This window comes from Gouania willdenowi, chromosome 11 (genome assembly GCF_900634775.1).
Source record: "Gouania willdenowi chromosome 11, fGouWil2.1, whole genome shotgun sequence".
Taxonomy (NCBI): domain Eukaryota; kingdom Metazoa; phylum Chordata; class Actinopteri; order Blenniiformes; family Gobiesocidae; genus Gouania; species Gouania willdenowi.
In genome coordinates, this window is record NC_041054.1 from 2,349,517 (window position 1) to 2,375,578 (window position 26,062).

Here is a 26,062-nt window from a genome sequence, read left to right on the forward strand (position 1 = left end):
GCATTTCATGTAAATCTGTGGTCATCCATCACCTCTCTGAAACACACACACACACACACACACACGCACACACGGACAAGCACACACTCTGAATCACGCCAAAACTCAAATGTGTGAATTGATGTGTTGTGTGTGTGTTTCTATAGTTTGTGATGAGTTGGTGTGTATGTGTGTCTACTGCTTGTGATGTGCATTGTGTGTGTGTGTGCGTGTGTATATGTATGTATGTGTGTTTGTATGTGTGTGTGAGTGTGTGTGTGTGTGTGCGTGCGTGTGTGTGTTGGGTGTTTATGTAGTTTGTGGTGTGTGATGTGTGTGTGTGTGTGTTCTGCATGTATGAACATAGACTGCTGATTGGATCCAGACCTTCTGATCATTCAAACCTCTCCCTCTCACACTCCATCCGTCTCGTCTCTAATATGTATACATACACACACACACACACACACACACACACACACACACATAGTCGTCTTCCACTCCTCCATCACTCACTCCATTCCTCCCCCTCGGTCGAGGTGATCTGTGGCGATCAGGGACTCATTTCTGAGATACTGCAGAGCAGAGAGAGGAGGAAGAAGAAGAGGAGGGTTAAAGGCACCCAGTAGAAAGAGAAACAGAGAGAGACAGAGAGAGAGAGAGAGAGATAGAGAGAGAGAGAGAGAGAGAGAGAGAACGTCCCAGTGGAGGGGAGAGAGAGAGAGAGAGAGACAGAGAGAGAGAGACAGAGAGAGAGAGAGACAGAGACAGAGACAGAGAGAGAGAGAGAGAGAGAGAGAGAGACAGAGAGAGAGACAGAGACAGAGACAGAGACAGAGAGAGAGAGAGAGAGAGAGAGAGAGAGAGAGAGAGAGAGAGACAGAGAGAGAGAGAGAAAGCCTTTGCTCATTTCAGTGGGATCACTGAAAGCAGCTGAAGGAAGGATGGAGCTGTACACACAGGATTAAGGTCTGCTTACTGAGGGCTTCCTCATCCTCTCTCTCTCTCTCTCTCTCTCTGACCATGGTGACACCAAAACACATTCCTCTACATGACTGCTGTGAGCCCACAAAACCAAACCTGGCAAGTAAAGGAGAATCATCATCAAAGCAGTACGAGTGTGTGACTCAGTGTTTAACATTAGCTTTCTTAGATTTTACTTTTTCTTTTTTTTTTTTTACCCGTTTTAAGCTTTTCTCTACATTTTCTCTAATATCCTTTATATTATATATGTTGGAGCTATTTACATATGGGACTCACCACTGGAGAGAGAGAGAGAACGTCCCAGTGGAGGGGAGAGAGAGAGAGAGAGAGACAGAGAGAGAGAGACAGAGAGAGAACGTCCCAGTGGAGGGGGGAGAGAGAGAGAGAGAGATAGAGAGAGAACGTCCCATTGGAGGGGAGATGATATTGTAGTGATTCCAAGGAGGAAAATTACCTCCAGTGCTCAGTGAATCAGACTTTCTGGAAAAATAAAATCTCGAGCGTTTATTCAGGTTAAACCTGAATTCAACTGCATTATTTTGACTATTAATTAATTAAGAAAAATCTATTTAAAAACAAAACAAAACTTGATTAAAAATATACAACACAAAACAAGCAAACACACTGAGAATTTAGAATGACACAGCAAAACTACATACATACAAAAAAAACACACAAAGACTGACAACAGAAAGATATTTCTTTTACATCTACATAGTGTCAGTGTGCAGGAATATTAGTACAATAGTGTATTTATAGTATTATTATATAATTATATAGTGTTATTGTATAATAATAATAATGCATATAGAAAAAACAGAGCTGCTCTTTCTGTCAGTGACGTGCACAGACTGCTGTGCCTCAGCAGCTGAATGTAAAAGAGCAACAGTTTGTCTGAACTTATTTCACTGTTAAACGTTCAAATGTGTTCTGCTGTTTTTTTTTTTTTCGTCTTCTAAACCTATAAGTTAGTTGTTTTGTGCTCTTTATCTTTAAAATATCTATCGTTACGTTTTAAAATAAGTTATATTTTTGGTAACAACACACAGACATTTAACAAAGCTTTTAAAAACAACGCAATTACACATTTTACGTTCAGAAATGCAACTATTTGACAACAAACTATTTCTGTGCAGTAACTTGATGTTTCCGTGTATTAATTAGCCTCAGGTTTGCTCATTATTAACTCTTCATATTCCAGTAGAAGTCCAGCTCAAATCTGATCTGATCCACCTGACCTCTGACCTCGTCTCCTTCTCTATGCATTGATCATGTGACAGTGGATTAGCAGTGGATGGAGATAGTAGCATCTGACCCCCAATTAGTCTTTGTTGAATAATTGAAAAACAGGTTTGAAGGATTACAAGCTACACACGCACACACACACACACACACGCACGCACACGCACGCACACGCACACACACACCTATTAAAAAACTGCTCTAAACTTGAGATTACGCTTTTTTTGAGCTTTTCAGATGTGTCACGCCGAAACAGAATACCACAAGTTTGCACCCCTGGGAGGAATGTGACTAAGCCCTGAACACAAATTGGATGCAGTGTGTGTGTGTGTGTGTGTGTGTGTGTGTATCTCTGTGGAGTTCAGGCCTATTTGCGGCTGAGTGCAGAGGCTGTATTTGCTTATGTAAGGCGTTTGTGTGTGTGTTTAGTCTCCTGCGAGCGCACCTGTGAGCCTGAATGAAATAGATTTTCTTTTAAAAGGCGTCCGTGTGTGAGCTCTGGGTCCTTCACGCTGGAATGGAAAAAGAGCAGCAGAAGCACAGAGGCAATCACGGCACCGACGCTTCAACACCAGAGGCGTCGCTAGGCTGCTTTATTCAGGGGCTAAAAGCCACCGTTTTGAAAGAAAATAATAAATGAACTTTCCGACGGTCCTCGAACACCCCTTGTTTACTATACAACAACAGAGCAACAAAATTATAATACATCAATTTTATATAGCGCTTTTTTGGACACTTTATACAATTAAGGAATGATTCTTTCATTCCACACTGAGTGGTGGTAAGCTACTATTGTAGCCATAGCTGCCCTGGGGCAGACTGATGGAAGTGAGGCCGCCATAGTGTGCCATCGGCCCCTCTGACCACCACCAACACTCACTCACACACAACATTCATACTAGGCAATGTGGGTGAAGTGCTTTGCCCAAAGACACAATGACTGTCCCCAATATCCGTATTCATCCGCCATCTGTGATGCTAATAATAGGACGACTATACGTCTGGATTTACTCAAATGAATCAATTTGTCTGGGTTTCCCAGGGACCCTGAACGCATCTCGGGGAACGTATTAGTTTAAAACACTGCAACTCTGCTAATATTCGCTTAATCTTATCTAAAAGCTAATATGTATAATATACAAGTATAATTTTAGACTAGTGAGTCAGAAGACTAAGTCCAGCTGAAGGAGAGAGGAGCAGAGACTGAAGAAGCTTTTAAAGTTACCCTGTATTACGTGTAACAGACGAGATGTTTAAATATATCAAGTTGCTCTATGAAGCCAGTATGGCACCATTTTCAAGGACAACAACAACTTATTTATTTACTATATTGTATTTTGCAAAAAAATTCAAGAACACATTGAGTACTTTGAGTATGCCGAGGTCAGCACAAGTGTCTTATTTTTTGGAAATCAAAATATGGTCACCATAAACATACAGTACACATGAATGATGAAAAACACTCACTTGTGTTCATTTTAATCTGAAACAACTTGAATGGAACTTTAGATGTCTGGGGATTAGCAGTAAAGCAGTCAGGTAGTTATTTAAAGTTATAATAAAGTGCATATTTTATTTATTTAGGTGTAGCATGTGCATTTAAAGGTCCATGTCATGCTATTTTTCACACATCTCCATTTGTTCTAAGAACCCCATAAACATTGTATTTCAGGTTTATTTTCCCAAACTCGCCTGTTTTCCAGAGTTTTAGCCTCTGAAAAGTCACTTTCTGACCAACTCTACACAAACAGGCTGATTTATGGCCTACTTATGCATATTCATGAGTGGGCGTGTCTATAAACGATACACTGACTTCCTCCTCCCTGCACGGTGACGTAGGGCCAGAGGACGGCCCACCCTCCTCCCACCCACTCCGTAGCCGAGCTCATGCTGTTTTATTAACACAGACAGAGCGTGGGGGCGGGGCATTCACCGGTACATACATAGACTGTAGAAAATACATACATAGCACTGTGCAAAGGACGCTGAAATGCTCACCTTTGTGGGCGTGTCTGTTTAAATGTGAATCACGGCAGAGAGCTTCCTGGAGGTGTGGCTTCTCCAGCTCAGTGCCGCGTCAAATTCGTCATCAAGGTGGGAACGCGTCATCAAATTGTAGCGAGGTGTTTGGGTTCACCCTGTAGTAAGAAAGGAGCAAATCATCCTCTAACTAATGATTGAGGGAATCAATGAAAAAAAAAAAAACACTTTGGGCATGTGTATGAATCCATAATGACACTTTATCATGTTTAAAGCACAGAAAAGTCCATTTAGCTTAACATGGACCCTTTAAACATACAAAAAAATGTATTTGCCATTTTCCTCTGGGCTTAGCTCCTGTTCAACGCCTGAACATGTGAGTACAGGAGGAAGAACGAGTTGCTGCAGGTAGAAGGCGCCCATTTGTGAGGTTACATGTCAGACCGTGGAGGTACATGTAACCCCCCCAAACACACACACACACACACTTCCATCTGTCGCAGCAGTGCAAAAGTAACGTCTGGGGAAACTCGACTGCACCGACTCGCTCGGGCCCCGAATGTGAAATATTTAAACGAGGAACAAGCGACTCTGTTTAAAATATTTACACTAAATACCGCGCCACACTCGGCACCTCAGGCACTGAGATCTGACTCAAACCGCTGCACGTGCACGGAGGAGGGAACGCTGGGAATCTTTACCTGGTCATTTTATGGACCATCATAAAACTGAAGCTCATTTTAGGACATTTTACATAAACTTAACAAAGACATCGTCACAGTGCACCACCATAAAACCAAGACCGTTTCATTATCACCACCGCACTGTAATGATTGATTGGAATATTCAAATCCATTCTATACAGTACTAACTCATTAAGTACATACAGTCTACTATATACTATTAGTATGATTAGGATGATGAGCGTTCCCACTGAAGTACACTTCCAAGTTTCCCATGATGCATTTGGACCCTACAGCGTTAAAAACCTGAATCACACTGAGGCTAAATATCTCTGTTGATTCTCCACCTTTACTTTGAAAGTTCTGAAAACATTTTAAGTGAGAAAGTATATATCAAAAGAATATCAACATGTGCTCATTTGATCCATAAAACTCACGTAGACACATTTCATTCACATATTTTGGAGATTTTCAAAGACCCTCCATTGTGCTACTGACAAAACTTCTGGTTAACTTCAAAATAAGAGCCCTATTTACAAAAGCCTTAAAAAAAACAAATGGAAAACAAGAAGAGATGCTTTTATTCTGAAAAGGGAATGTGTGAATTTTAGCTTGTAGCTGGTCCCAGGACCATTTTACATTCTGCTCGCAATGCATCATGGGATCCTGGTATTTCTTACGTATGAGTAGTATGTAGGTATGATATTTCAAACATTACCAGAGTGGCATTAGTGAGACCACGCTCGTCCTGAAGGTTCAAGGTTAACTTGATCTCAAACACAATAAAATGCACTTGTTCTATATTCAGCTTTGTTTGGGTTCAGCAGTAGTGAATAAAGTAAAAAAAATGCCTCTGCACTCTGTTCATTATCATATCTCAAAAAGTAAAATAGGTAAAATATATCTTGTATAATTTTCTACATTTTGGGATCAATGTGTTTTTTGTGTTTATTAACTAAATGTAATGAAAAAACATTCAAATTTTTTGCATTTTTCCTATTTATAACCCATCTCTAACACCTTTAACTACTGTTTATGGCTTATTTATATGTATAACCCTTTAGCTTAGGTTGTGAGGATTCTAGGGCTATAAAGTATTTGCAGATACTCCAATAAATTACATCAGAATGAGCAAAAAAATAAAAATTTAGATTATGGTGAATCCTTACTATTGCAGTCCTCACAGGGTTAAAATCAGAAGAAATCAACCACCTACTTTGTTTTTGGAACGGCCAATTTCATTGGGAATTACGGTAGGTGTTGACAAGGTCAGTCTTTTTAAAGAAGATATTGTTTTTTTGTGAATTAAAGGAGAATTGAAGCTATAATGTACTGTAGACGTAGCCATTGGGAAGTTTAAGACACCAGTAATGAGGAAGTAGGGAAAGCCTGTGGAACTTTGAACCAAGCCCAAAGGTTCTGGAACATTTCCAAAGCGAAGGAGACACAGTTCTATTGTTCTTCCTGATGCATATTTATTTTTTTTATGTCTTACTCAAACTAACGTGGTGGGGCGGCGCCCTAGCGCCCTCTATTGGCCAGCCGCCACTGGTCGTTTCCACTTCTACAGTTTATGTTGTTTGTTTCTTTGCATCTTTTGTCTTCAGATCTCACAATTACCTTAAAAAAAAAACACCCACCCACTCTTTAAAATACCAGAGAAACAGCAGATCCAGGGATAATCCCACAGTGCAATTTTCTCAGGTAGATCTTCTCCTAATCTGCCTCTTGTTTCCTCGTTGATCCAAACAAAGAACGTATAAGCCACCTGGATGTTCTTGAAGACGGAGTTTTGGTTCATCAGTTTTCTTCTTACTGAAGGGACGTACGAGAAAGTAACACCAACTCCCCGGGTTGTTCCCCTCCCCCCAGATACTCATTTAGGTTCATTTTCAGTTCAAAGGCGTAATCCTCTCTGTTCATTTCAGCTAATTTGTTCCTTTACCACACAAACACTTTCCCCAAATTCACAGCCATTACGCTCCATGCAAGATAGTGTAATTTCAGCTAATTATAGGCTTAATTCTAATGTGGTGTCATTCTTGCTCCAATCACACAGAATGGGACGACTTGACTGGTTTTCAGAGCTTTCGGTGGAATAATGTGACCCGTAGGACTTCAATGGGGACTGTTGTGATGCTGAGATGCATCGTCACACATTTGTACGCAGGTACCTCCCCACCACAACGTGCACTCCACTAAAGCCGACGTTAATCTCTTGCATCTGATGTTTGACCCGTGACGTTTGTGTAACAATGAAAGAAAGGGTGTCATCACCTTTTGTTCCAACGTTTAACTGCTCACGTCTGTTTTCTCCAATTACCAGATACTAAACTCTTGCAGATAAACACAATACTGGCCCCCACCCCACCCCACCCCACCCAGTAGAATAAACATTGCATTGTAATTGCTCTAAAGTCAAACACGTTGGCCTTCTTCTCCCACACAATGGGATAAACACACGGCGCTGAGCTAAAGCAGCCTCTGCCTTCCATCGGAGCATAATTAGTCTCCATAATACATGTCATTTGATGAGTGTAAGGGACGAAGTGCATAATTGCTCACTTAAGCGTCATAATCGGCCAGTTCTCTCGTAATTTCTCCTCGTTTTCTTCCGTTCAGGTTAGCACGCGCGCTCCCCGGTGCTCTCGCAAGCGTTTACAACGCCATTACTCTCACGCGTTTTTAAAAGGTTCAGATAGAAAGTTAAGAAATTTATTCAAATGATGTCTGATACACTGTAACGTATGCAACAAAACATTTTATAGGAATTCTAACCTCACATACGGCACATACACAGATGGCTGAACTCTGCGATAACATTGAGTTCACAGATGAACAATGAGGGTGAACAGAGTGGTTCTCAAATTTAAGGGTCGGAAAACACAGGGAGGGGGTCGCCAGATGCCTTCAAGAAACTAAGAATATTTATTGAACAATTTGAGCCCATTTTTTGCTCATTTTTACCCTTTTTCTGCAACGACATCATATTTTAACCTATTTTCATCACTTTTTCTAGCCATATTTTTGCTCCTGTTAATGCATTTTTCTACTTTCAAGATATTTTCAGAACCCTTTCCACCACTTTTCCCACCTAATGTCGCATATATTGAGCCATTATTGTCACTTTTAACCTCTTCTCACCAAATTCCATGCTTATTTTTGCCAATTTAACCACATTCACAATTTGTCATGCCCATTATTTGCCAGTTTAAACCAATTGTTCCTATTTTTTCAGCCCTTTTGAAGCCAATAGTGACACTTTAAACTCTTTTTAAAAAATGTTTCTAATTTGCAACTATTAACCAATTTCTGTGGTTTTTAAATCCCATTTCACCACCAGTTTGGCTCATTTTTACCACTTTTCTCCAACTACACCAAACTTGCCATATTTTATTCTACTTTCATCTCTTTTTATGCCATATTTTTGCTCCTTTTAATGCATTTTTGCTACATTACTCCCATTTCTGCCACTTCATCAAATTTTTATGCCTTTTCGGCATAATTTTCCCACTTTCAAGACATTTTCGGCACTTATAACCCTTTCCCACCAGCAGTATTTTTGCCAATTTATTCAAATTCATGATTTGTCATTCCAAGCAACTCAGAACTTGGGATTGTACGACTTCCTACTTGGAAAAAAGTGACTTTGAACCTGAAGTCGTAGCTCCTACACAGGAAAGAAAATGGAATATTATAGAAGTCAGCCATGTTTGAGATATTTCCACATGCTGCAACTGAATAAATACAGAAATCAGAACTTTGAACTAAGTAAATTCTGAGTTCCGAGTTGCCTTGAACGCCTTGAACATTACGTTGTTAATCAGGTGCTTCTTGATGGGCTACCTTCCATTCCACATCACAAAATACACACGCACACACACACACACACACACAAGGAGAAGTTTAATATTTACGACATGTTTCAGAGACGATTATCAGGAAAAATTCACTGTGAAAAACATCAGACCACATCTGATAGGATTATGTTATAAGAAGAAGATAATCTGGAGTTTAACCAGCCTGATTATACTTATGTGTGTACTCTGCTTTTGGTTTCCATCAGCTTTAGATGCTGTGACATCGCAACGTTTTCCTTCACGGTTCAAAGGCTCATGTTTGTCTATTTCTGGTGCTTTTAACATCCACTGTGTTTACCTGCTATCTATTCATTCCCACACATTAACAGGAGGAAGTAAAAGGGTTACCATGGCTTTAGAATATGAATAGGTTATGTCAGGTTGACACAACCCGTAAAATAAAAAGAAGCGTGTGTTTAATTCGGATGAAATGAAAGTGCTTCAGAACATCATGTTGTGTCAGATCAGTCACCCAGACAGAAGAGCAATATCTAAATTGAGTTGACATTTCACACACGGAGCAGCAGAAATCGATTAGAGATCTTCCTCCAGATTCACACACAAAAAGAGATGCAGCTGAGCAGGATCAGCCCAAACTGTGCCTCAGGTCGCTAATGTGCACGACGCTCCTCGTTAGCTACGTCGCGGCCACGCACACCGTGGTGGCAATAATCCGCAGACAAAGAGGGAGTTCGTTGTGGACGGCAGATGAAACCAAAGGTGAGATATGGACTAAAATATTAGGACTTTGTTCTTGAAGTGAATGAAAAACCAACAGATGACTATAAAAATGATAACGTCTAGAGATCTTGTTTGGCTAGTGTTGGTGGAACTGTACTGAGCTCCAGTTCAGAATGCACGACTACAGACGCACGAAACACGTTAATGACGTATTCACAGTAGGGATGTAACGATTCACTCAACTCCCGATACGATTCGATACTGGGTTCACGATACGATTCTCTCACGATTTATTTTACAAAATGGGACTGTAGACAAATGATGACTGGGGGGGGGAACTTTTATATTTCATTGTTGTTTGGTTAAATCAATTTAAGAGTAGATATTTTTTACATGTTTTGCTCTGATAAAAATGTAGAAACCTTTTTGTTTATGTTAAATGTAGTGTAAAGAGTGTGCCCCCCCCCCGTTCAAAAACGTTTCCCCCCAAACAAATCCCAATATAAACACAAATACAAAACAATAATAGTGTAATAATAGTACAACTTTACAATATAAGTCTTGCTGTTTAAAAACACATTGACAATTCTAGCAACTGAAATATTTAACACACACTTGTTCAACAATCACACACACAATGTGAAAATCAAAAAAATATTCATAAAAATTATTACTAATAATTATTACTTTGAGTTTGGTGTTCTATTCTAGATTAATTGATTTAATAAAAAAAAAGTAATTTCACCCAGAAGTTTATTTGAACAGATGCTGTTTAAACATTTTTTAATTAAAATTCTGTTAATTTCTAGTCTTTTGAAAAATGTTTACATACATTTTGAAGTCAGATGCTTTAAAACTGAATATGTAGTTCATAGTGTTGTTTTTTGGCATATTCATTTGCACTTTATAATTTGTGTAAAGCTTTTTTATTCTATAGCTTTAGTATAACATTAATAATTTCTGAAAAATATAGCATTTATTTTTAAGTCTCCTTCCGGGAATTGTTCTTTAAATCTTTACTGTTTAACGTCCCCATTGATAATGAAAAAGGGATTTTCCGCCCCTGCTTTTGGGCTGATGATAAATGCACGTCCTGGACTTCGTCAGTGTTCATAGTTCTGTGTAAAATAATCTCCATGACTCGATGCAAATGTGCCTTAAAGGGTCGACATCAGCGCTCTCCAGTTCCTGAAAGATTCAATCAGACCTCCTCATCTTTGTTTCATATTCTCACACACATTTCATCCATCGATGCCCCCTACACACTGTTCTCTCATTCCAGGGAAATTGAGTTCACTGGAAAAATCACTTTCAGTGTGGAAATGAAACTCATCTGGATGAAATCACCGCCTCAGCCTCTGCCAAGAATTGGACGCACTCGAGTTGTTAGAATAACAAAAACCGATAACAGATCAGTAATTACGTCCAAATGAAATGAAAAAGTTACATTTGCAGTCGCTGCAGGTATCAGGGCAGCAATCGGCACACTTCATTTTTCCTGTCCTTTCAAATTAAAATATCTTCAAGTGACGGCTGATGGAGCAGCCAAAGGTGACGTAGATTCAGGGGCAATGTTTTCATTAACTCCACCTTAGACGTAGAGGATAATATAGTGATTCCCAGGAGGAAAGAAGCTCTTATGATAACAGGTCAGTTTTGACCCATGTCTTAAAGGTCCAGTGTTCTGCTATTTCTCACCACTTGTTCTAAGAACCCCAACAACATAATGTTTGAGGGTTGTTTTCCCAAATTTTGGGCCTTCATGCATATGCATGAGTCGGCGTAAACACACACGCTACTAGGCGCTGCTACAGCGTGTGTGTTTCTCACAGCAGCAGCAAATCATTTAAATAGTCCATTTAAGACGATAGTCCATTCATTTGTCCAACCGCTGTGTCGCATTGGGTCACAAACATGTCAGATCATCCTATGAAGACAATACAAGGTGGTGTAACGGCTACAAAAAGTGGAACTGATTGTGAGCACTCCTCTTTTTATCTATGTACTGAATTTAAAGATATTAACTCAACCTGCCTTCGCTGTGTTTGTTTTGGCTGTGAGGTAGTTTGAGAAGGCGGAGCTCACATTCTTAAAAGGGTAGGAGGAGCCAGGATTGCCAGGAGGAGGGGTTTCCAGGTTGTGACGTCACAACGTGAGAAAAATCCAACTTTCTCGTTTGGAGCTGACTTTTTATAAAATGTGGAGGAAACAGAACTTTTTCATCTTTGGCCACTTCTAAAGAGATGTACGTATATCACTGTAGAAAAATAATTATAAAGTTTAAATCAGCTGTAAAACACACTAAGAATAATCATAATCTCTTGGTTACATTGTTAGGCTTCCTAATCAATGAAAATATTAGTATTAATATTTTTGATGTAGGCGTCTGAGCCTTTTTCTGTCAGTATTGCCCTCCATTTATTTATTTTTCCTAAATGGTAATATTTTCTTAAAGGTGCCATACGTGAGATTTGCAAGCATTTTCTGCCACCACTAGGTGGCATATTACTGAAGATGTTTAAGCAGTTGTTTGTCAGCTGTAAACCTCACGGGTAGCGCACCATTTATGTATCTGATGGATGTTTGTTACCAGAGATGTCCTAGTTCAGGGACGGCTCAGCTGTAAATAGGCTTATACTCACCCAACTGGTGGAAAACAGGTACTACAGGTTGGCCAGGCCGGCAATATTTATTAATGTATATATAACCATGTAGTCTAAAAAAATAAAAAAAATCACATATGGCATGACAGCTAAGGACATGTTTCTTAACACTCAACAACACAATTTTTACTTTAGGTATTTAAGACATATTTAAATGTTGAAAATTCTACATACTGCACCTTTAAGGAGAAGTGAAAGGTAGTGGGAAAAGTTGATCTAAAACATATTTTAATAATAATAAAAACTATGTATGTGTAAGTCAGAACCGTAACACGGTTCAACAGGTTTGAGTTAAATTTTAATTGACAATTTTTGTATAATTTCATTGCCAATTACAATTACAAAGTAAATCATCTGAACTTAATTATAATTCAATTATGATTGCAACAGCAACAGATTGCAATTATAATTACGTCATAATTGTAATTACACAATTGCAATTATAAATGACTCCAACCCTGATCCTAGATATTAAAGAATAAGAGCCAGGCTGAGTGTGTGTGTGTGTGTGTGTGTCTGTGTGTGATTAAAATTAAAGGTTGTGTTTTGATTGGACCGTTTCCCTCACAGTCGCCTTTCTGCCATGTCTCAGGCTCCGCCCATTGTCCAGCTCAATCACGTTCCTCCTGCCATGTGTCGGGCACTTCCAGCTGGAGCCGCAGCAGCCGAGCTCGCCACACCACGCATGGCTGGCATCGTCTGCTCGTGCACGGATGGGCTCAGACCGTGGTTTGTGTGTGTGTGTGTGTGTGTCACAATAGCTAGCTCAGCAGCTTTTATTTGACACAGAATGACTCAGAAAGCAGAGAAAATGGCAAAACAAAAATATGCAAAAGCAAAACAAAAATCGTAAAAACACACGACACAAAAACGACATTAAAAACTCACAAATTGACAACAAAAACACAAAATGACTCAACACACACAACAAAAAATACATAATGATAGAAAAATACACAAAAAAATTTAAATCTACAAAAGGACTCCAACAACATCAAAAGTACACTAAATGACTCCCCATTAAATACAAAATGACAGAAAAACACAAAAAAGTAAAGCAAAAATACAAAAATATATCTCAAAACATACCAACAAAAAACCCTAAAAAAATGACAAAAACAAACAAAAAGACAAAATAAATGAAGAAAATCTAGTGAAATCTCATCCCATGAGAATTGGCTACAGGAAGACGGACGCTCAAACACTCAGCAAACATCAAAGCAATCAGCAGACACCTCTGAAGAAGACTGGCAGGAGATCAAAGTAAATTTACTGAAAAACAGTTGTCTGAATAAATGAAACCTTAACATATTATTCAATAAAAAGACAAAAAAAAATAAACTTGCTAGAATTATTGAGTAGAAAACGTGATGATTTTCAAACACAAAAAGGTGAAAAAACGGTGGTAGACGAGGCTGTACGACGCTGAGTCAGCGTTATTTCAACAGAAGTCACACATTCAGTGGCTTTGTTACGTCACGTCACACACATTTAACACAAACTGCAAAGCCTGGCTTGATCTGGTGTGTGTGTGTGAACCTTTACATGTGTCGCTACGTCGTTAGCTATACGTGGAGCTCCTCCAACAGCAGGGCCACACACACACACACACCCCCAACACACACACACACTCCCACCACACACACACGCACACGCACACACAGCGTTTGCTGCAAAGCCTCTTTGTTCTCTAAGGAAACAATTCAAATCCCCACACATTTTCTATCTTTCGCCGCCTTTTGGCGAGAGTCCGTGTTTGTGTTATTTTGTGACGTTCCGTGTGGCGACTGTTCAAGAAAAATGTTGAATAAAAATAAAAGTGTTTGTTTGACCAGAGGAGGAAGCGGTGCGCTAAAAACAACTCAAACCGGTATCAAAGGCTGCCTGCTGACGAGAAGTGATGCGCTTTAGCACGCCAGAGTGTTGCAGTGAATCGGTGTGTGTGTGTGTTTCACTCTGGCTGCGTACGAATAACCCCTTCTAGGGCTGGTAGATATACCAAGAGATTTAAGATGTATTGAGTTTTCTATTCTGGAGCTTTAGAAATGTACAATATCACATTTATATCAATATATCAATTTTTTATAGCTTATTTTGCATCAAAAACACTCTTTAGGAGTAGCTCCTAACCCAGACCTTCCCCGAAACAAGCCACACTACATAACTCACTCACACGTGCTGTCCCTGATAGGACAAAAAGCCAAAAAGGACACATATTGTGCAGCTCTTTGTTAAAAACATGTGTCTGTGACATTTTTCATCAACAAATTTAACCCAGAAGAGTTTTTCTGGTAAGACATTAATTAAACGATCAAGATTTATATCGTATTTTTCGCCATTCTGAGGAAAAATATTGAGATTCCCTCCTATCTCCTTTCCTATCCACTTTTCCTTAACACCTTGGATGATGTCACAGAGTTAATGAAAGGAGTTAGGAGACTTCCTAAAGGAGTTAGGGAAAGACCATCAGATTGTTTTGACAATCAGACGTATTTCCACTAGGTGACGTAATAATCTGAGTGGTGAAGGTTAGTAACGTCTGCCGTGGTGAAAAAAACTACAAATTTCCAAAAATGTACTAAAAGCTCATTTATAACCCTTTCCTCTGTGTCTCTAACCACTGATATAATCTCAGATATCACAAGGTTTTAATGTAAATCAAAGGTATAGAGGCTCCCAGGAACAAAAGTGAAACTAAAAGAACGTCACATTGAGACACACACTCACCTTCCACTCAGAAATCAACATTAATCCAAAATAAGTAGGATTTTATGAAATTGTTACATTTATGCAAAATATAGGCCTACATAATGTAGGTATACACACGTACAACCGCACAAAGCATTCCTAGGTGAATGAAATATGTTGAATAAAACAAAAAAAAGGCACTGATCTCTTTTTCTTGAACGACAGAGTGAGTTTCCCTGAACACTCAGATGAGTGGGCCCCTTTAAATGATGTTGCCACAAGGAATTGTGGGTCAGCATTATGTGGTTTCCTTTGGTAAAGGATGTATCAGTGTTTCCTAGGCTAAAGGAGGTAATAAAGGAAGCATTGAGCCTCCTTTCCACAGCTTTTAGAGAATTGAAATGCTCCATATCATGGCTGCTACTTAAACACTTCTGAGGGTTAAAGAAAAGTGGATAGGAAAGGAGATAGGAGGGAATATTCAGACAGTTTGTAAATAGACAATGAAGCAGAGATCAATAATCATCAATAATCAAACACAAGCAAGACGGAAAAAGAAAAAGGAAATCTGTGCAAACCGGCTCACACCAACTGCTTCACTGCGGAAATATTTGGAAAGTCTCCAACTAGGCCCCGCCCCCACGCACCAGCAAATTCACATCGAATTTCCTTCAAGCAAAGCTTCAGTTTCCAGGGAGCGTCGAGGAGCCGAGCTCAGAGCGCGGTTTTGATCCACGCTTACAAACAATCGGCCCTCGTCTTGCAGATTGGCCTTGGCCAGAGGGGCGGGGTCAAACCATGAGGGGGCGGGGTCAATCAAAAAACGCCTCCGCCGCGCCAGAGTGGAGTAGAAAAATCCAATGTGCATCCCTGCAGCTCTCAGATCAGCCCTGATCCCAGCGTGTGTGCACATGTGTGTGTGTGTGTGTGTGTGTGTGCACGTGCATGTGTGTGTTGTGTGTACATGTGTGCTAATGCATCTGCCTGTTGTGACAGGAATGGGTCGTGTGTGTGTGTTTGTGTATGTGCACACGTCAAACACACAACAGACCTCAAACGTACATGTGTGCATGACTCATGTAGCATTACAGTGCACGTGTGTGTGTGTGTGTGTGTGTGTGCGTGTGTGTGTGTGTGTGTGTGTGTGCGTGTGTGCGTGTGTGTGTGCCCCAGGACATTATGCATTAATCACACTCCAGCCGACCCGCGTGCGTTTTCCAAAGACTCACCGATGACGAAGGTGGTGATCTGGTGTCGATTTGCTCCGTGTTTATTGGTCACCTCACAGATGAAGGTGGTGTTGACGGCGTCGTCCACCTTGCTCACCTCCAGACGGTTCCCGTCCACCGCCACCGATCCAGGCAAAGGCCCAGACGCCCTGAAGACGCAACCAGGCAAAAGTTTAGACATTAAAGAGAGATTTGAAAGCAGAAGAGATGACAGCGATGAGAAAATTGGAGATAACAAGAGCAGGAGCACAAAGGCAGGGACAGGAATGGAAGAAGATGAAAGAAAGCAGCGGGGAGAGATGTGTTGGAGGGGGAAAAAGGTAGGAGAGGAAAATCAAAAAGGCAAATCAATGTGATATAAAGGCCTTGGAATGAGACAAGAAAGGAGAGAAGATTGGCTGACAGATGAGAATCAAGAGGAGAAGACGACGGTTTATTCAAAGAGTGAGAAAATTCACAGCCATGATGTCTGACTACTTAATATTCATCATGAAAAACGATGGCGAGCCATCTGTCACACGCTGTCGTTCAGTTCCTCGTTCTTATGATAACGTAGGCCAGGGCTATATGCACCAAAACTCATATCTTAATATTTTTGTTTTCAAAATCTGCTTAATTCTGGGTTAATTTGAGGAGAAAAATGCCTTTTTATTAACAAACAGATGCACAATATGTGCCACTTTAGTCTGTTTCTCCTCTGGGACAGCACGTATGAGTGAGTTCTGTAGTGTGGCTTGTTTAGGTGCTTCTCTTCTGTAGTGAAAGCAACGACTCCTAAAATAAGTATTTTAAAACAAAATAAGCGATTTAAAAAAACAAAAGAACATTTGGCCACTCTAATTTGCAACTATTGACCAATTTGTGTGGTTTTTAAATCCCGTTTCACCATCAGCTTTGTTCATTTTTACCCTTTTTCTGATATTTCACCAAACTTGCCATGTTTTAGCCTATTTTCATCACTTTTTCTTGCTCCTTTTAATGCATTTTTGCTAAATTACACCCATTTTCTGCCACTTCTCTATCCACATTCAGTGCACAATTTTCCCACTTTCAAGACATTTTCAGCACTTTTTACCTCCTTTCACCATATTTCATGCTTATTTTTTCCAAATTATCCACAGTGCCGATTTGTCATTTCAAGCAACTCAGAATTTGGGATTTTCCGACTTCCTACTTGGAAAAAGTGACTTGGAACCTTTAGTCGGAGCTCCTACTTGGTAAATTCGGGGAGAAAATCTGAGTTCTGAGTTGCTTTGAACATTACGTGTTTCTCAGTCAGGTGCTTCTTAATTGGCTACATTACGTTGCACGCACACGCACGCACGCGGCCGGGGGACTTACGCGCTCCAGGTGACGGTGGTCGGTGCCGGGTTGGCGTCAGCCAGGCAGAGCAGGGCGGCGTCAGGACGGCCCACGTACCAGTTATTATCATAGCCTTCAATGGACACAGAGGGGGGGTCTGAAAAATACAACAGATATTACATTTATTATTCTATGATCATTAGGATGTTTAGGATATGACGTTAATATTAAAACTGAACGTATAAGTCGCAGTAGAATATAAGTCGCTGTACGATGTCCTGGATGTGAGGATGTGAGGTTGCTTTGAATCAGTTTGTTGTAATTAATGCTGGTTGACTTTTTATTTAACCACACAAGTCTCTCTATTGGCTGAAGAAGGTGCCGGTCATCAGTTCACCCAAAATGATGCAAAGATGACTCCACAAACACACAAAATGACAGAAAAATACTCAATAAACCCACAAAATAACAGATATATACCCACAAGGACAAACTAAAAGGCACAAAATGACTCCAAAAACACACAAAATGGTAGAAAAATAACCAAAAAGGCAACAAACAGGTACAAAAATGACTCCACAAACACAGAAAATGAAATAAAAATACACAAAAACACAAAATATTCAAACACAAAAAAACAGATAAATACTCAAAAAGACAACAGATACAAAAATGACTGCACAAACACACAGAATGACAGAAAAATACACAAAGTATGACAAAAACACACAAAATGACAGAAAAACACACAACCCCGTATGTTCTTTCCTGTATTTTCTGATCAATCACATTTTGTGGCCCCTGTTGTGATAAGATATATTTTATCTATAAGTACGTGAGTACACAAAGCTTTAAAATCAGCCTATTGGGATCCAGCAGGAGATCAGTGCCTTTCTGCAGCTACTGAAGTCAAACCAAAGCGTGTGAACAAAGAAGCAAAGACGCAGCTTCATTTTTTTTGTTTGAATTCTAAAGGCAGAGGATGAAAAGCTGGGGGGGGGGAGCGATTCAGGGAGGGGAGTTAGGGTGTGAAGTGTGTGTGTTCCTCCTAGAGAGCGCTGACCTATAAAAGCTGATCTGAGTCACACAGCAGTCAGCAAACATGATCCCTCACACCACCAGTGAACCAGCACACACACAGCAGGGGGTCGCCCTGTGCGCGTGTGTGTGTGTGTTAGCGTTCAGCTCTGTATTTTTCTGTCATTTCATGTGCTTTCAGAGTCACTTTGTGCATTTTTGCTGCAGTGTATGTTTTTGGAATCAGTTTGTGCATTTTTTTATGTTGTTTTGTATGTTTTTGGAGTTATTTTGTGTGTTTTTGTGGTCTACTAGTGCTTTTATTTCATTTGTGTGTTTCTGGAATCAGTTTGTGCATTTTTTATGTTGTTTTGTATGTTTTTGGAGTTATTTTGTGTGTTTTTGTGGTCTATTAGTGTATTTTTCTGTCATTTCATGTGCTTTTAGAAAACATTTGTGTATATATGTTGTTGTTTTGTATGTTTTTGGAGTTATTTTGTGTGTTTTTGTGGTCTACTAGTGCTTTTATTTCATTTGTGTGTTTCTGGAATCAGTTTGTGCATTTTTTATGTTGTTTTGTATGTTTTTGGAGTTATTTTGTGTGTTTTTGTTTTCCTTATGTGTATTCTTCTGTCATTTCATGTGCTTTTAGTGTAATTTCTGTTGTTGTTTTGTATGTTTTTGGAGTTATTTTATGTTTTTTTCTGTCCTTTTGAACTTGTTTGCAGTCATTTGTGCGTTTTTGTCGTCTATTAGTGCATTTTCCTTTCAATAAATATGCTTTTAGTCTATTTTGTTATTTGTGTATTTTTTGAATCATTTTGTGCATTTTTGTTGTTTGTGGAGTTATTTTGAGTGTTTTTGTTGTGTATGAGTGCATTTCCCTGTTATTTTCATGTCCTTTTAGTGTCTTTTGTGTATTTTTCTGTCATTTTGTGTGCTTTTAGAGTCACTTTGTGCATTTTTGCTGCCATTTGTGCATTTTTGGAATCATTTTGTACATATTTGTTGTCGTTTTGTATGTTTTTAGAGATTTGTGTATTTGTTGTCACTAGTGTGTGTTAGCATTCAGCTATCTGCAGTTTGACTTTAAATCAAACAATTATAAAGCATGAATCCGTGTGCACTACATACAGGAGAGCATTAGGAACACATGTAATGATGCCACAGATAAAGGAGAAGACGTGGACGTGTCGATGTGTGTTTGTTGTGAAGAGTCAGAGAAGTGACAGATTGGCAGCAGGTCTGTGACTGTGCGTACCAACAGGTGTCATGATGTAGTCAGAAAAACAGGCCAATCTGTGTTCCTCTGCAGCCTGACTGGCAGCTTGGTGTGTGTGTGTGTGTGTGTGTGTGTGTGTCCAACATTTCAGGAAAGGACAATAAATGAGTTTTTTCCAGTCAAACCATCCCACGCTGAGCCCATGTGCAAAAAATCAGAGTTGACGTGTTCAGAATGTCAATTTACGTGTGTTTCTGTCATATTATGTGCTTTCAGTGTAATTTTGTGTATTTTTTTTATGTCATCTGTATGTTTTAGGCATTATTTTGTGTCATTTTGTTCGTGTTCAGTGTCAACTTTGTGTTTTTGTCGTCAAATGCATTTTGCTGTCATTTCATATGCTTTTTGTGTCAATTTCTGTATTTTTGTTGTCGTTTGTGGTGTTTTGGAATTTTTTTGTGTATTTCTGTAAGTTTTGGGAGTTATCTTGAGTGTTTTTGTTGTTCTTTTGTTCTTGTTTGCTGTCATTTGTGCGTTTTTGTGATCTATTAGTGCATTTTCCTGTCTTTCATGTGCTTTTAGTGTCATTTGGTGTATTTTTAGAGTCACTTTGTCCATTTGTGTTCCCATTTTTGTGTGTTTGGAATGATTTTGTGTATTTTTTTGGAGTTATTGTGTGTTTTTTTTGTCTTTTTGTGTAGTTTTCTGTAATTACATGTATTTTTGTTGTCATTTTGTCTATTTTTGTTGTCATTTGTGTGTTTTTGAAACAGTGTCTGTTGTACTTTTGTGTATTTTTCGGTCATTCCGTTGTTTTTGGAGTTTTCTAATCCCAGTATTAAAATGGTCACATAGTATCGGCCAATACCGATACGTGCCGATATTGCAGTTTAAAAAAAAAAAAAGATAGGACCTGTTTTTCTTCCAATTCTTAAGAGCTGCACATAAAAATGGTGGATTCTTCTTTGTTGGTGTTTGGCGGATTCTTCTTCGTTGGTGTTTGGTGGATTCTTCTTCGTTGGTGTTTGGTGGATTCTTCTTTGTTGGTGTTTGGCGGATTCTTCTTCGTTGGTGTTTGGTGGATTCTTCTTCGTTGGTGTTTGGTGGATTCTTCTTCGTTGGTGTTTGGCGGATTCTTCTTCGTTGGTGTTTGGCGGATTCTTCTTCGTTGGTGTTTGGCGGATTCTTCTTCGTTGGTGTTTGGCGGATTCTTCTTCGTTGGTGTTTGGTAGATTCTTCTTCGTTGGTGTTTGGCGAATTCTTCTTCGTTGGTGTTTGGCGGATTCTTCTTCGTTGGTGTTTGGTGGATTCTTCTTCATTGGCGTTTGGTAGATTCTTCTTCATTGGCGTTTGGTAGATTCTTCTTCGTTGGTGTTTGGTAGATTCTTCTTCGTTGGTGTTTGGCGGATTCTTCTTCGTTGGTGTTTGGCGGATTCTTCTTCGTTGGTGTTTGGCGGATTCTTCTTCGTTGGTGTTTGGTAGATTCTTCTTCGTTGGTGTTTGGCGGGAGTGGTGGCCTAGTGGTTAAGGACGCTGGGCTTGTAATCGGAGGGTTGCCGGTTCAAGCCTCACCGGGGCCATCACTGTGGGATGTTGAGCAAGTCCCTTAACCCCGAACTGCTCCCCAGGCGCCGCAAAATGGCTGCCCACTGCTCCTCAGGGATGGGTTAAGTGCAGAAGACAAATTCCAATAATGTACTAACATTACATGGTCAATTAAAGGCGAAAGCCCGAATTAATCTTTAATCTTAATCTAATCTTAATCTTCTTCCGTACTGGGTATTGAAAGCAGTTTGAAGAAAAGTTTGATGCTGTTGATAGTTAATACTTGTTGACACCGATCCAGCCTGTATTGGTAGTGCTGTATTGGGACTCCTCCCGATACTAGTATCGGTATCGACAACTTTAATCATTATGTTCCCATATCTCACCAGTGTCACTTCCTGTTCCGTGTCACTGGCTCTTGTTCAGAATGTGTTTCTGCTCCACATAAATGTCTAAAAACTCTCTCTACATTCATTGGTTTTGTGTTGCTCACCTCTAAAAGTGGCGTGCGGCGTGTTGTGCTGAGGTTTAATGATGTGAGCCACTTTCAGTCTGCCGTACTGTGACTACAGAGTGTGTCAGTGTGGGAGATCACTCAGCGAGGAGAAACAAAAGGTGAGCGTTGGAGGCGCTTAATGATGCTAATGGCTTGTAAACGACAGATTAACGCACATCGACTGAGCCCTTCGTGTAAAGGTTAATTGTAAATGTGGTCGTATGAAAAGACAGGAAGTAGCTGCGGGACATGCACGCAGAGTCAAAATAAAAGCCAATCCCACTCACACTGGGCTAATGGCATCTCTTTGAATACTTCTTTACGTTTCTTTCCACTGCAATTCTATTTTCTTTTTTAAATATACTTATGTCTCAAGGTGTTTTTGTACAATGATAACAATGCATAATCTTATCTACTGTATTTCCTACATCGCTTTTCTTTCCCATTTAAAAACAAGGAAACAACTTCAAACGGCAGTGCAACACATGCAGCCCCACAAAATAAATACACAAAATGAAACAAAAACACAAAATGAAACAAACGTTGACAAAATTCACACAAAATTACAACAAAAACACAAAAAAATTAAGACAATTATACTCAAAATGACATAAAAATACACAAAATGACTTAACACACAAAAGGAATAAAAACACATTAAATGACATAAAAACTGAAAATTTAAACATTTTACACCAAACGACAAAAAACTACATAAAATTGCACAAAATGTCAGCAAAAACATGCAAAATGACAACAAGACACACAAAATTAAAAACTAAATCACAGACAATATACATAAAAACACAAAGTGACTGCAAAAGCACAAGATGAGTATTACACATAAAATGACTCCAAAACCACAGAAAATGACACAAACAGTCAGCAAAAACACACAAAACAATAACTATTACACACAAAATGACTCCAAAACCACAGAAATTTACACAAAACCTCAGGAAATTGTGCAAAATGACAACAAAACACACAAAAATGACATTAAAACACACACCAAATGACAACAAAATGACTCCAAAATGACACAAACTGACAGAAGCACCCGAGCATGTGACTTATTGGCCAGAACGACTTATACGTTACATTTTTAAATAGTGAATTACATTGAAAGCGACCAATACCCAGGTGCGACTCAGACTGAAGCTGCCGTGTGTGTGTGTGTGTGTGTGTGTGTGTGTGTGTGTGTGTGTGTGTGATCCTTACACTCTACAGAGAGCCTGACAGACTTGACCCACTGCCTCTCCTGGGTCCTCTGGTCCACCATACACGTCACCTCTCGTCCATTGTCGGTTGGCGTGGGAACCAGGCGGTACTCGCTGCGCACCGTCACCGTGCCGTCCGGTCCGCTGGTGGTGCTGGTGGAGTGGTTCCCTCCCACGGACGACAACCACTTAATGGAGGCGGCGGGTTTACCGTCGGCCGCCTCACATCGGGCCACCACCACCGACCTGGTGCCGGATCGGACCGTCACCACCTGGGCCGAGTTCTTGGGTTTAGCTGCAGAGAAAGAAACAGGAGAAGAAGAACATGAGGAACAGGAAGAACCTCTGAGGAACAAAGAGAAAAGAGCCTTTATAGTTTCACACACTTTAATATGACAATGTCAATATTATTATATAAAGCTGAGACAAGGACACAAATATATGAATTTAGAGTCTTTACTGTATTTTTTTCATCATTTCTGTGTTTTTAGAATCAATTAATGTAGTTTTCTGGTATGATTTTGTGACTTTTGGTTGGAATTTGTGTGTTTTTTTGGTGATTTTGTGTAGTTTTGTCATCATTCATTTGCTTTTGTTGTCTATTAGTGTATTTTTCTTAATTTTTGTATTTTTTGGACATTTTTAGGGTCATGTTGTGTATTTTTGTTATCATTTCTGTTGTTTTGAATAATTTTGTGCTAATTTTGTGCATTTTGTTATCGTATTGTTGGTTTTTCCGTTATTTTGTTGTTTTTTCATTTTGTGTATTTTTTTGTCATGTTTTGTGTTTTTTTTTGTCATTTTGTGTATTTTTCTGTCATTTTCTGTGTTTTTGAAGTCATTTTGTGTATTTTTTTGTCATTTTGTGAATTTTTCTTGTCATATTGTGTATTTTTGGGGGCTGTAAAGAGGAGAACATCTGTATTAACGTGTGTGTGTGTGTGTGTGTGTGTGTGTGTGTGTGTGTGTGTGTGTGTGTGTGTGTGTGTGTGTGTGTGTGTGTGTGTGTTATGAAGCAGCAGATGCAGACGCCTCGTGTCTCCCTCCTCACCTTGACAGCAGTGACTAAACACGTTATCGAGTCTGGGCGGTTGCCAATTTGACTCCTAAATGCTTTGGAAGCGTCTGCCAGCAGCAGAGACATGACAGCTGACGAGCTGAAAGCGAGCGGACGGCAGATCGTTCTGGACCGGCAGCGACCCGCGACGTTAGGCGTGAACATTTGGCCCCACATTCTGCCACAAGTGTCTGTTAGCAGGAACAAATTCATCTGCAAAATCTCCAGAACTGAGTCACTAACGGCAGCTTTAAAATAAAACCACTACACACTGAACCAACGTCTGCATTTCAAATTCATACCATTCCATAATGACAGTTTTGTTGTCATAATGTGTATTTGTTGTCATTTTGTGTATTTTGGAGTCATTTTGTGTGTTTTTCTTCTCGTATTGTTTACTTTTGTTGTCATTTTGTATTTTTTTTAGTCCCTTTGTTATTTTTCACATTTCTAATGTTTTTTTATTGTCTTTTTGTTTATTATGAACAGATTTTGTATATTTTTCTTGTCGTATTATGAATTTCTTTGCCATTGTGTGTTTTTGTGTCATTTTGTACATATGAATTGTCATATTGCATACTTTTGACTGTGTATTTTGATCTTTCATATTGACTATTTTTGTTGCCCTAATGTGATCTAACATCTCCTAGTAAATAATCATTAAAATATACTTCAATAAATTAATCTTTTCAATTAAATCCACTGATATTTGCTCTCTTTTAATATCTTTCTTCTTTCTCTTTTCCTCGTGTGTGATGATTTTGTTAAAACAAAGCTTTGATTACATCACGTGTGAGTAAAAGTACTGTAATAACACAATGTTGGCTGTAAAAAGCAACTATTTAGCGTTCAGAAAATGGTGGAATTTCTCAGATAGAACAAATATGAATGGAGTTACAGTCTTTGATATGAACGTGTTCCCTAAGATGCGTTCCACTCTACCAAACGGAGCTGTCACCATTGTCAGGCTTCCGTACGAATGGAAACATGAAGATGAAGAATCCGTCCTATGCAAACACGAGAACAAGGGCTGCAGCACATTTAGCGTCATTGTCTGGTGGCACGAATCAAACGTGGCTCCAATCAGGGACTGATTCAGTGAAAGGAAACCCAGCCAAGTCACACATTCTCCCCTCACTGCTCAACACATCAGCCAACAATCAATGACAACCACTGGATTGGGTCAGATTTAGGGATTCACGTCTGCTAATGAATATCTCCAGTCGTTGTTGCAAAAAACATCTGTCTCACTTCATGAATATTCATGTGTGTGTGTGTGTGTGTGTGTGTGTGTGTGTGTGTTAGTGTGTGTGTTACTGTTTGTGTTTAATGTGATCTGTATGTGTGTGTGTTTGTGTTACTGTGTGTGTGTGTGTGTGTGTTCACTAATCTCCTGCTGACAAACACTGATATAGAAAACATGAACGTTGAGAAAATCCTTTGTTTAAGTTTTGCTCACATTGTTTTTCTAACCAACAGCTGTGATCATTGCTCTGCCTTTGTGCCTCACAGCCAGAGGCCGTGGGTTCTATTCCCAGGCACAACATTTCTGCCTCAGTTCTAAATAAAGCTGCTAAACAGATAAAGATAAAGTCTCGGCCTCATAGATAAAGACTATTTTATAGCTGAAATGTTGCTTTAAAGTTTGTTTTGATCTCTACTGAAAACGCTCGGTTTGTTGACACTGTCAGAAAAGTTTAGTGCAGTGCATTGTGGGATGTGGAGTCCTATAGACAGATGCATAGAAGTGTTTCTACTTCATACTTACCATGGAAGAATGAAATTATCGGAATGTGCATGCAATTTGTGTGTGTGTGTGTGTGTGTGTGTGTGTGTGTGTGTGTGTGTGTGTGTGTGTGTGTGTGTGTGTGTGTGTGTGTGTGTGTGTGTGTGTGTGTGTGTGTGTGACTTTAAAAACACAAAACAACAAAAACACATAAAATAACTTCAAAAATACAGAAAACATAGCACTAAATTACTCCAAAAACAGAGCAAAGAGAACAAAAACACATAAAATGAAAAATAAAATACACAAATTGACTTTAACAACACACAAAGCAAAAACAAATATACCAAAAAATGACAAAACAAGACGCAAAATTATACAAAAACACACTAAATGACAACAAAACCTGTGTGTGTGTGTGTATTTTCTCATTAAAACGTGTTCCTCTCCTCTTCCTGTTTCTGATTTTCTCCAATGAGAAAGTTGTA

The 26,062-nt window shown here is 39.4% G+C and overlaps 1 protein-coding gene across 1 annotated transcript in view; it reads right to left on the reverse strand.

Annotated features, from left to right (window-relative positions):
* LOC114471935 (poliovirus receptor homolog) overlaps nucleotides 1-26,062 on the reverse strand; it is a 223,871-nt gene that overhangs the window by 12,845 nt on the left and 184,964 nt on the right. The window contains exons 4-6 of the mRNA XM_028460936.1: nucleotides 22,793-23,086; nucleotides 17,331-17,448; nucleotides 15,990-16,138 (exon numbers count right to left, since the gene is read on the reverse strand). Of these exons, the coding sequence (XP_028316737.1) occupies nucleotides 15,990-16,138; nucleotides 17,331-17,448; nucleotides 22,793-23,086 (561 nt within the window). The remainder of the gene's footprint in view (nucleotides 1-15,989; nucleotides 16,139-17,330; nucleotides 17,449-22,792; nucleotides 23,087-26,062) is intronic.